Genomic DNA, 12,434 nt, shown 5'->3' with positions numbered 1-12,434 from the left:
ATTATTAACCATTCTAACTTATTAACCAATCAGGAAGCTTTTACTGTGTTGTTAGCCAGTTGTATTTGATAAAATAATACTTGATTCATCATTTTGTTGTGAGAATAATATATATAAAAACTTAGTCTGTCAAGCGATTAAAAAAATAATTGCGATTAATCATACTGTTAATAATAGAATACTATTTATTTAAATAGTTTGGGATATTTTCTACATTTTCAAAAATATTCAATTACAACACCAATACAAAGTGTATAGTGCTCAGTTTATATTTTTTATTACAAATATTTGCACTGTAAAAAACAAAAGTAGTAATATTTTTCAATTCACCTAAAACAAGTACTGTAGTGCAATCTCTATCATGCAAGTTGAACTTACAAATGTAGAATTATGTACAAAAAATAACTGCATTCAAAAATAAAACTTTAGAGCCTATAAGTCCACTCAGTTCTATTTCTTGTTCAGCCAATGACTTAGACAAACAAGTTTGTTTACCTTTGCGGAGATAATGCCGCCTGCTTCTTGTTTACAATATCACCTGAAAGTGAGAACAGGCATTCATATGGCATTTTTGTAGCTGGCATCACAAGATATTTGTGTGCTAGATGCCTTAAAGTTTCATATGTCCCTTCATGCTTCAACAACCATTCCAGAGGACGTGTCCGTGCTGATGATGATAATCTGCTCGATAACAATCCAAAGCAGTGTGGTCCGACAATATTCATTTTCATCTGAATCAGATGCCACCAGCAGAAGGTTGATATTCTTTTTTGGTGGTTCAGGTTTTGTAGTTTCTGTATTGGAATGTTGCTGTTTTAAGACTTCTGAAAGCATGCTCTACATCTTGTCCCACTTGGATTTTGGAAGGTCCTTCAGATTCTTAAACCTTGGTTTGAGTGCTGTAGCTATCTTTAGAAACCTCACATTGATATCTTCTTTGCGTTTTGTCAGATCTGCAGTGAAAGTGTTTTTAAAGCAAACAACATGTGCTGGCTCATCGTGCAAGACTGCTGTAACATGAAATAAATGGCAGAATGCGGGTAAAACAGAGGAGGAGACATGCAGTTCTCCCCCAAGGAGTTCAGCCACAAATTTAATTAATGCATTATTTTTTTAATGAACATCATCTGCATGGAAGCATGTCTTCTGGAGTGGTGGCTGAAGCATGAAGGGACATACAAATGTTTAGCATATCTGGCACGTAAATACCTTGCAGTGCCAGCTACAAAAGTGCCATGAGAACTCCTGTTCTCACTTTCAGGTGACATTGTAAATAAGAAGTGGGCAGCATTATCTCCCGTAAATGTGAGCAAACTTGTTTGTCTTAGCGATTGGCTGAACAAGAAGTAGGACTGAGCGGATTTGTAGGCTCTAAAGTTTTACATTGTTTTGTTTTTGACTGCAGGAATGTAACAAAAAAAAAATCTACATTTGTAAGTTGCACTTTCACTATAAAGAGATTGTACTATGGTACTTGTATGATGTGAATTGAAAAATACTATTTCTTGTTTTTACAGTGCAGATATTTGTAATAAAAATACTATATAGTGAGCACTCTCTCTACTTTGTATACTGTGTTGTAATTGAAATTAATATATTTGAAAATGTAGAAAAAACATCCAAAATATTTAATACATTTAAATTGCTATTGTATTGTTTAACAGTGCTATTAAAACTGATTAATTGCTATTACTTTTTTTAATCGTGATTACTTTTTACGAGTGAATCACATGAGTTAACTGATTATTCGACACCCCAATAGAAACTAAATATTTCCCCTGCTATACTGTTTAAATATGAATATGTAGTTCTGTAGTAAATGAAAAAATGAATTCACGCTACCTGTGGCTCTTTTGGGTAATGTTGAATGCTAATTTGGCTGTTGTACCACTGAGGTCTATCACTGTGCTATGACTTCACCCTGTGGGAAAATATCATGAAGTTTAAGAACAGGCTACCAGAGGACTCCAGGCAGGAGTTCACTCTCATGGTAGCGAAAGGTAAGCTTGTGACAGTTCGGATGCACCAGACTCATTTCATGGCATTTGCTATTTCTATGAAGAGGTGTTCGTGGCTGTAATTTTGTAGTCCAGGGACGGGCAAACTTTTTGGCCTGAGGGCCCCATCGGGTTTTTGAAATTGTATGGAGGGCCCACCTGGGACTGCCCCCCTAACACCCCTACCCCATCCAACCACCCCTTCTCCCTGACCCCTGACTGCATTCAACCCCCCTGTTCCCCGCCCTCTGACCGCCTCGACCCCTGTCCGGCCCCTGATCACCCCCCGAACTCCCTTGCCCTCTATCCAGTCCCCTCCCCGCCCCTTACTGTGCTGCCTGGAGCACCAGTGGCTGGCGGCGCGGCTGCACCAGGACAGGCAGCTGTGCAGCACAGAGCACCGGGTCTGGCCGGGCTCTGCAGCTGCGCTGCCCCAGGAGCTCACAGTCCCGCTGCCCAGAGCATTGCACTGGTGGCGCAGTGGGCTGAGGCTGTGGGGGAGGGGAACAGCGGGGGAGGAGCCAGGGGTAGTCTCCTGGGCCAGGAGCTCAGGGCAGGAGAGTCCTGCGGGCTGTAGTTTGCCCACCTCTGTTCTAGTCTTGCTCCTGAAGTACAGCAGGCCATCCAGGATTTGCCATTTGAGGGTTTATCCCTCTTTTCTGAAAAGACAGGATGTTGGGCTGCATTACTAAAAGATTGCAGGGTAGCACTAAAATCCCTTGGAATTTACACACAGAGGTAACACAGGATGCAATTCTGGCTCCAGCAAGCTTGCAGATATCAGCTCTTTATACTTTGTCCCCCAGACCTGCCAAGAGAAGGGGCAGGAATTGTAGGAAGCTACCATCACCCCTCTTGTTATCTGCAACAGCAGGTTCCTCTCAACCAGTGGCCCAGTCTAAACATGCATTGTGATGGGCTTGTTGAGGGCAGCATACCAGTACTTGCAGATGAATCTGTTCCTACCCATACCTTTGCCAGTCTTCTGTCCCACTTCCTGTGTGCTAGGACTCACATCGGGTCAGTGGTCCTGCGCATGGTGGATGTGGGATATTTCCTTCAATTTATTCCTGTCTCCACATCCCCACCTCTTTTCACGGACCACTCTCATGAGATCGTTCTTCAGCAGGAGGACCAATCTCTTTCTAGTGGGAGCAATAACGGAAGTTCCTCTATTCCTCAGAGGGCAGGATTTTTAATTCCTGCTCTTTTCTTATTCCTGAAGCAAAAGGTTGTCTCAGATCTATTTTAGATTTGAGAGTTAAACAAGTACTTGAAGAAAATAAAGTTGTGCACGGTCACCCAATTTACATTTTTCCTTCTCTGGAAAAGGGTGATTGCTACACTGCTCTCATCTTAAAGGATGCTTACTTTCATATAGCAATCTGTCCAGACAACCACAAGTTCCTCGGGTTCATAGCAAATGGAACATATTACCAATTCACAGTACATCTGTCATAAATATAAAGGGAAGGGTAAACACCTTTAAAATCCCTCCTGGCCAAAGGAAAAACCCTTTCACCTGTAAAGGGTTAAGAAACTAGGATAACCTCGCTGGCACCTGACCAAAATGACCAATGAGGAGACAAGATACTTTCAAAAGCTGGGGGGAGGGAGAAACAAAGCGCTCGCTCTCTCTCTGTCTGTGTGATGTTTTTGCCAGGGACAGAACAGGAATGGAGTCTTAGAACTTAGTAAGTAATCTAGCTGGATATGTGTTAGATTCTGGTTTCTTTAAATGGCTGAGAAAATAAGCTGTGCTGAATGGAATGGATATTTCTGTTTTTGTGTCTTTTTGTAACTTAAGGTTTTGCCTAGAGGGATTCTCTGTTTTGAATCTGGTTACCCTGTAAGATATTTACCATCCTGATTTTACAGAGGTGATTCTTTTTACTTTTTCTTCTATTAAAATTCTTCTTTTAAGAAACTGAATTTTTTTTCATTGTTCTTAAGATCCAAGGGTTTGGGTCTGTGGTCACCTATGCAAATTGGTGAGGATTTTTATCAAACCTTCCCCAGGAAAGGGGGTGTAACGTTTGGGAGGATTTGGGGGGGAAAGACGTTTCCAAACGGACTCTTTCCAAATTATATCCCTGTTAGACGTTTGGTGGTGGCAGCGATAAGTCCAAGGGCAAAAGGTAAAATAGTTTGTAGCTTGGGGAAGTTTTAACCTAAGCTGGTAAAAGTAAGCTTGGGGGGTTTTCATGCAGGTCCCCACATCTGTACCCTAGAGTTCAGAGTGGGGAAGGAACCTTGACAGCATCCATTTGCCATATCAGCAGCCCCTTGCTTTTTTTACAAAGTGAATGGCACTGGGTAGCTGCTTATCTGAGAAGACTGGGAATCTGAGGACTCGAATAAACATCAGGAAACTACATGTTGTCTAGCCTTCTCTGTCTTTAATCCACGTATTCTGGGAAAAAAAATCTGTTAGTTGATATCTTGTCTATTTACATAAAGCAGTGTTTAACAGACAAGAAGGATCATGTTCCGCCCAACTGTGCCAGAGGCAGTTCTACTTCGGGAAGTCTGCATAACTAACTCCATTCACCTCAAAGTTGTTTGCCTTCCAGGAGAGTAGAACAAGTTGGCAGATCACCGACACAGGTCTCTCTCCCCTCACCATGAATGGTCACCACGTCTGGACAAATTTGCAGTCTATTTTGGTCAATTTCACAGTCATAGGATTTTAAAAATTGTAAATTTTATTATTTCAGCTATTTAAATCTGAAATTTCACATTGTTGTAATTGTAGAGGTCCTAACCCAAAAAGGAGTTGTGGGGAGGGGAGGGGGGAGTTGCAAGTTTATTGAAGTCGGGGTTGCAGTACTGCTACCCTTACTTCTGCACTGCTGCTGGCAGGACGCTGCCTTCAGAGCTTGATGCCCGGCCAACAGCCACTGCTCTCCAGCCGCCCACCTCTCAAGGCAGTGCCCAGATTTCTAAGAGTTGAACAGATTATACCCTTGAGTATAAGACTTGTTCCCCCATGGGATCTCAACTGTACTAACAAAATCAGTGGGACCTCCCTTTGCACCTCTTGCGACATGCTCTCCCTACTCTACCTCTCTGTGAAAGTGTTTTCTCTGGTTCCTATAACATCAACAAGGAGAATGGGTGAATTTTGAGCCGTGGTTTCAGAACATCCTTGTACAATTTTCCATGAGGATAAAATTTACCTCTACCCTCACCGAAAATTCTTGACCAAGGTGGCTTCCAGTTTCTACATTAGCAAATACACTGCCTGATGTTTTTCCTGAAGCCTCACCATACATACAGATGAGGAGAAGCTTTATTTGTTGGGTGCGAGGAAAGCCGCGTTCTTGGATAGCACCAGACCCTTTAGAACTTCAATGCAGTCATTTGTTGTGATTTGTGGACAGGGTGAAAGGCATGCTAGTTTCCACTCAGAGGATTTTCTCTTGTATTTGTTTGTGCTGCCAGTTAGCTAATGTCATGCCAAGATTGTTGGCTCATTTGAGTAGAGAACATACAACTTCAGGAGCTTTTCTAGCGCAAGTACCTATTTAGATATTTGCAAAGCAGCAGCCTGGTCATCAGTACTCATTTTTACTGCGCATTATGCAGTTTCCCATCAGTCCAGGAACAATGCCAGTTTTACAGGGATCGGGTAGACTCCAAGTCCACCTCCATGTTAATCTGCTTGTGAATCACCTATAATGGAATGAACATGTGCAATCACTTGAAGAAAAAGCTGTTACCTACCTTTCTGTAACTGTCGTTCTTCAGATGTGTTGCCCAGTCCATTCTACAACCCACCCTCCTTCCTCTCTCTATCAGAATCTATCCAGTAAGAAGGAGCTGAGGAGGATTGAGGGCGACTGTCCTCTTCTACTGGCATGCAGTGGCGCTTGGCTGTAGAGGGTGCTTGAGCTGCCCCAGTGAGTACTGCTGAGGGGGAAAACATTATCTGAGAACTGTATATGAGTTGTACATGCACCTCTAATGGAATGGACACGTGCAACACATCTCGAAGAACAATAGTTGCGGAAAGTTTGGTAACCATTTTTTAGCAGGTGGTCATTAGCCGTGGCAATATAAGATTTCTACAGTGTGTTGGTTTTTCAGATCCCAAGTACCCTTTTAATGTTTTAATAATTGGTGGATGCTTTCAGTTCCAGGGTTCCTCATGGTGGCTTTGCCCATATAATGGGTGGCAGTGGATTGCAGAATTTCACAATTGCAGCTGTGCCATACACTCCAAATTTGTTACCAACATCAAGTACATGGTATGTTAAATAGCTTCATTTAAATGCATTAAGAAACTGAGCAGAATCCTTTCATTGTTTTCATTATTTGTTTTACACTTCAGGTACAACCCTCTTGTACAACCTAATTAAAAGGAAAACCTTTGGTCAGTTTGGAGCATACCCACGATCCAACATAAAACTGGTTGTTAAGCCATAAGTAGGTATATTTTTGAAGGAGAAACCTTAACTACTCCCATGTAGTTAATGGAAGGCAGTACAATATCACTGAGGGACGCTTCAAGCTAAATTACTGTATTGCTTTTTACTTTAAACCACAAGGAACTTATGTTCTTGCAGTACATTTGAATGCTGACGGGTACTGCAATGCAGCAGTGCATTTTTTCATAAATATGACAACTTCAGGGTTTTCTGATTTGAATACATATTTGAGACGACAGTTTCATGTTAATTACCTAGTACAAAACAATCAAATTTTTACTTCTACTTCTCCTATTTAATGGTGATGCTTTTATTTTAGTATCAACATGCTCAAGTTACCTGAATACCCAAGCAAAGAAACCCTTAAGAACAGGCTTCTTGTTGCATTACACTGTGGAAGCTATGGTTACACAATGGCATAATGAAGTCTGGAAAACTCATCTGACTACTGATGCACAATTCAGAGTGGCAGAAGTAATTTTGGAAACTGTCAACACAAAAGCAGCCTAGATGCTGCGACCCAGAGACAAGGCTGACTTTTTTTTAAATTAATAAAGGATCTGTTTGCTGTCCATTATGTTGTCTAAGTAAGTCTGTGATACTGTTACATGACTTAAATTTCATAGTACACTGTATCTTTGTTTTTTAATGTTAGATTAGTATTGAAAGCAGTATACTTTCATTAGCATTAACATAACATGAAGAAGAGAGGGTTTGTCAAAATGTTTCCCACCAATTTTATTTCTGATTCTCAACTGTGTGAGTGAATGAGTTTTATAATTTCCCTCCTACTCACATAATATGCTATTAACACACACACGTGTATTGTGTGTCTTGTTGCATGTAAAAGTGCCATTTATTTTTGCAGAGAACACTGTATAGAAAGTTTGATTTAGATAGTGTACAAAATGACAGATCTAATGTATTTTCCCAGTTATTTAATTGTACCTATATTAAAAGGTTTTTAACATTTTAGTATTTTAATGTATATAATGTAAAAATTTAGACCATTGTCACTGAAAAAGTAAACGGCGGATGGAATTAAGATCTAATTTATATTCTATATGAATATGTACACTATATTGTACTAAATATTAAAGTATTTGTGACTTCGTTGTCAATTTGCAGTTTAGAACTTATATATATTGTTTTAGATGTATATCTGTTCTTTATTCGAAGAATACCTTTACTCATGCCCGTCCTCTGTGGAAAAGGTATAATTAAATTTTAATATTTTAGCAGAATCTGTGACTGTCCAGTGTTTGTTTTTTTGTCTGGACCAAATTCATATATTAATGGTCTGAACAATCATATTGCACCATCATTTGCATGAGTATATACCTTTCATTGTGTTGACAAAGACTATTGCTTTGAGTAGGCTTTCACATTACACAAAGGAACAAGCTTGAATGTGTGGAGATACCAAGGAGACTGTAATAATTAAGAATCCTATGCCACATCTCATAGAGAATTAGCAAAGAAAATATGCCACTCCTGAGTAATACTTCACATTACATTGAAAAAAGCTTCTTTAAACTATTGGAGGACTCTCCTGTCTTGAGATTTTTTCCCCTGAGATGCTTGTATAGAGGGCAACCCACCTACACACAAGCTCAGTTCATTCATCTTGATAAAAGTTTTTTCCCTGGTTGTACATGAAGTCCTACGCCATAAGACTTTGAATAGTGTTACTGCCATCTTCTTTTCCTTCTGTAAAATAAGCATTACTCCCTACAAAATTGTACTTTTTGCCTTTTCTAGCTAACCTGGGATTTTTTTGCTTATGTCAGGGGTTTAACTTGCAAGTGCTTTTGGTTTGTAATGACTAAGCAATTTCTGTCAAACATTTACTTCTCACATTTTCTGTTTCATTGTGGAATACAGCTGTTTGCAAAGAGCATAAAACTCTGCCTGCTAAAAAGAAATATCTAAAACACTAAACATCAAATGGCATAAGTCTGAATGCACAATTTTCAAAGTTGTATTTATATTTGTCTTGTACTTTTCTGTTAATGGATTTGCAACAGTCCATTGATGCAGAAGTATTATCATGTATATGGAGGGAGGTCTGAAAAATCTTCAAATGAGTCTTTAAATCCCTACATATTCTTAATGATCCTGGACAGCAAGCAGTGATGTTAAAAGGACAGTAATTGACATAGGAAAAGGAGGACAAAGCTCACACAAGTAATCCACTATTTTTAAAAGTAATTTCTTACAAAGAAGTAAATACTTTGATCCATAGGACAATCTAACCACTTTGTACCAAAACATACAAGGTTAATGTATTAAAGAGATTTTAACTATTGGCATAATAGTGTTGTCAAACAAATAGTAAACATTGTTTTAAAATAACTTGATTTATACATGGATTCTTGTATAATTATAGGTGGCCGAGCAAACGTGTTGCAGTTTTATTCTACAGAAAGATAGAGGCTTGCATATTTTACCATATTTCTCCTATGTTGAGAGATACTACCTTTTAAATATCTTTCTTTAAAAAGATCGGAGCTAATTATTATATTCTAATTCCAAAGGTGACATCCCTGCCCCTTCTCTCTTAAAAGGTCACAGATGTTTACATACAATACACTAAACAGAAACAGTGTAAATACTAGTTGAGCTAAATAAATGCTATTCTCAGAAAAATATTCCTAAAGTATTTGGAGGGTGGTGTACATGTATGATAAATTGCAAAGAGCAACTGTTTTCTGTTATTTTCTACAGTGTCACCAATCACACCATTTCTGACACAGATAAATGGTGAGAAACAAAATATTTCACTGTTCACATGTCTGTACTTCCACTTAATTAACCTGTTGTGACATACCAGGGTACAATCCAGACTAATGAGCAGCTGCCCTGCAACCCTGAGTGCCTTGCAATGCTTTGCTGAAGTAGTTCCCACCGGGGCTGCTCACAAACAGCCTTCCAGCATGCAAGCTACACCCTGAATGTCTGTGTGTAATGCAGCCTTCCGGCCACACTTGGGTTGCACTCTGGCTCTCATCAGCCTTGGTTATACTGCAGGATGATCCCAACACACCCCGGTCTCCGATTTCCCTCCCAAAATGTATGTCCTGTACTGCCCAGCCCTCTCCTGGACAGAACAAAATATTTTAAGTCTGTTATTCCTTAAAGGGAATAATATGCCAGTTGATTATCTCAAATAGTTATTCAGACACTTCAGTTTAAACGCACTGGATTAGGTAAAACAGGTTTATTAACTATTTATTAAAAGAGATTTTAAAGTGACTACAAGTAATGAGGTATAAAAGACAGAAATGGTTACAAGAAAAATAAAGAAGACACCTACTACTACCTAACTTAACAAACTATATCAGATTGAAGCAAAGTTTCTCACCACATGCTTTCACAGCAGTCTTACTGACCAAACCTTGTAGGTCTGGACCCCTCCCCTAGAGTCTGACTGCTTCCTTTGTCCCTTCAGGTGCAGTAAGTGCAATGGGCGGGAAGAGTGGAGTGCCTGGGGGTGTTTGTCCCTCCTTTTTTGTAGTTGCAGTCCCTGTCTTGAGAAACATTTCTAGCTGGGCACCTGGAGACAAAAAGTCTATGTGAAAGGATGGTCCCTGTTGCTTTTTTCTCACCTGTTTGAACTTTTGTTGTCTTCCCTCCCTACTTGCTGTTTATTGCTTAAATGCAAATTAAGCGGAACACACGTTCCTTTGTTTTTGACAGACCTGTTTACCAACTTCTGTTTAGTCAGAGCTGTGGGATTGGGAACATGTGTTATCATACAGGGAAATCTTTGTATGTAAAATTATATGTTGCCATACATATTTTATCAGGATGATTCCAGCAAACTGAGTTTTCAAATGACACAAGACATGCTTGTACAAAATTATTACAATAGGGTGTGGGTAAAGGGCTCTATTCTGTTACATACATATTTATAGAATATTTGCCTGCTAGTGTATCGGTGCCAAGTTTTTTATGAGTATGTAATGAAAAACTCTATCAAAATACATGTTAGGAAGTAGAGCTTTTGTTGCCATGATATGTAGAATTCCCTATCCTTCTGCAGGTTTTGAAGCTCAGCCTTAAATGTGCATTAACCATTTTTTTTTGTATTTAATATACATAAACAGGATTACTAGGTGGAGCTGACCACATGATGAAAGCAAGATTTAATAATCATATTGCAAAGGCTATTTTAGAACACCTGCAAGCTATTAACAAAGTATGACAAGCCTGTTGAGAAACTATAACTTAATATAGCTTATAGTTTAAAATGATTAATTGGATCATATTTGTTCTCTCCCACTGTGCCAGAACAAGACACAGTAGGTGTTTTATCATCTCAGAAAGAAAAGAACAGATGTCTTGTCAGATCATAGATCACGAGTGCTCATTAGCTTTTATTATCTTTATAAAAATGTTAGATAGGAAAGGCTGGTTTTTGATGCTTGAAAATGTTGTGCGTCTAATGTTGCAAAAACCATTAAAACCATAAACTGTGAGAAGTAACCTAATGACTACGACTGTTGTAATTCACATGGAATATACAGTAAACGGGCTAAAAGTGGAAGAAGGAGGGAAATAACTTCTTTGAGCTAAATCTTCTGTAGGCTAATTTCTGAGGATTCCAAGATTGTACTATTAAAAATATTTAATGCCAATTCCACTTAAGAAATCTGGCAATTCATGTTTAAAAAAATCCTTTGTGGTTGTATTTATGTTGGGCAGTTTTCAGAGCCTTTCTCGAGTGTGGGACCATGTAGCAGTCCCATGTACCCTAAGTAGTCCCTTCCCTCCATAACCCATCCCTCCTCACCTGGCCCCAGGGGTAGGGCACTGGAGGAAAGTAGCCTCTTCTCCCTATCCAAAGCTGGGCTGCTCCCATGTGGGAGCTGCTCTCTGTTCTGGCACCATAGCAGCCCCTGGTGAGCGAAAGGCATGACTGCAGTGCCTCTCTGGCAGAATGCATTTTCTGCAGAGAAAAAAAATTCTGCAAGGGACATGAATTCTGCCTGTGTGCAATGGCACAGATTCCCGCAGGAGCAAACTTTTACACTCCCCTTTCTGAACCTCTGGTTAACTCTCTTTGATGTAGCACAGGCCAAAGTTCTGTCTCAGAAAGATTAGTCAAATCCCAGGGCAATTGTAGTCAAAATCCTGACTGCAGGTCGTATTAAAGAGAGAGTACCAAACAATTGCTTACTGTACAAATATTTACATTTAATAAAATCATTGTAAGCAATTTGAAAAACATAACAATGTCTGTTTAAAAAATGTAAAGCCCACCACTATGTTCTTCCAATATAGACTTCTCCAAACTCTTTCTGCTGCTATAGCAATGCATGTTCATGGAATGAAAATTTCGTTTGTAGCATTTGTATCATGAGGTAGGATTTCAGAATAACATTTACACTTCTGTTTTCTCACATCTAGCTACACTCTCTCTCTCTACACCCTCTCCCCTTTTGAGCCTCAGAGACCACCAGTTTAATTTACCTAATGAGCAAACAGAAAATTTAGCCTCTTTCTGGCTAGCAGCAGTCCTCTGTTAATAGTTGACTTGTTCTCAGTTTTTGCGGTCAGCTAGGAAATCTTGCCTGTTGCCAAAACATTACAGATTTTGAAACTCCTCCCGGACCAGTCCCTGCTTTGGTGGTGACTGCCATCTTGGCCATGACTGGGGGTTGAAGCCGTCATCTCCAAAGCTAAAAGCATAGGTCACTACAGCTTTAACTGAGGCCTGAATCCACAAAGGGACTTAGGCATTGTGATGCTGAGCTTTGCAGTGCCTGATTTATAAAACCACTAGAACACCAATGGAACCTACAAAGCCTGAGTTAGGCATAGAGGCTTCTGTTAGAGGGTGCTGGGCAAAGGGTTGCTGATTCAGCCCTCTGTCATGCTAGCTGTCATTTAGGGGAATAAATTAGAGCTGGCTGGAGATGACCTGGCCCTAATTGGGGAAGCAGAGACAGCTGTTGCCTAATTAGCTTGGGGCTGTATAAAAGCCTCAGGGGAAGGAAGCCAA

At 39.8% G+C, this 12,434-nt stretch overlaps 1 protein-coding gene across 8 annotated transcripts in view; it reads left to right on the top strand.

Moving 5' to 3' along the window:
• The window catches only part of HACE1 (HECT domain and ankyrin repeat containing E3 ubiquitin protein ligase 1), an 89,259-nt gene extending 81,588 nt beyond the window's left edge, over window positions 1–7,671 (top strand). For 6 of the 8 annotated variants that reach the window (XM_007067001.4, XM_007067000.4, XM_043542710.1 and 3 more), the window contains 2 exons: window positions 6,134–6,247; window positions 6,747–7,671. In XM_007067001.4, coding sequence (XP_007067063.1) covers window positions 6,134–6,247; window positions 6,747–6,849 — 217 coding nt within the window. In that variant the 3' untranslated portion in view covers window positions 6,850–7,671. The other 2 variants (XR_005224654.2, XM_037894532.2) reach the window with 2 other exon arrangements.
• The last annotated feature ends 4,763 nt before the right edge of the window (window positions 7,672–12,434 follow it).

Source organism: Chelonia mydas, chromosome 3 (genome assembly GCF_015237465.2).
Source record: "Chelonia mydas isolate rCheMyd1 chromosome 3, rCheMyd1.pri.v2, whole genome shotgun sequence".
In the NCBI taxonomy this organism is placed as follows: Eukaryota; Metazoa; Chordata; order Testudines; family Cheloniidae; genus Chelonia; species Chelonia mydas.
Note: the sequence above shows the minus strand (reverse complement) of the source record. Positions and strands in the feature narration are given on the sequence as shown.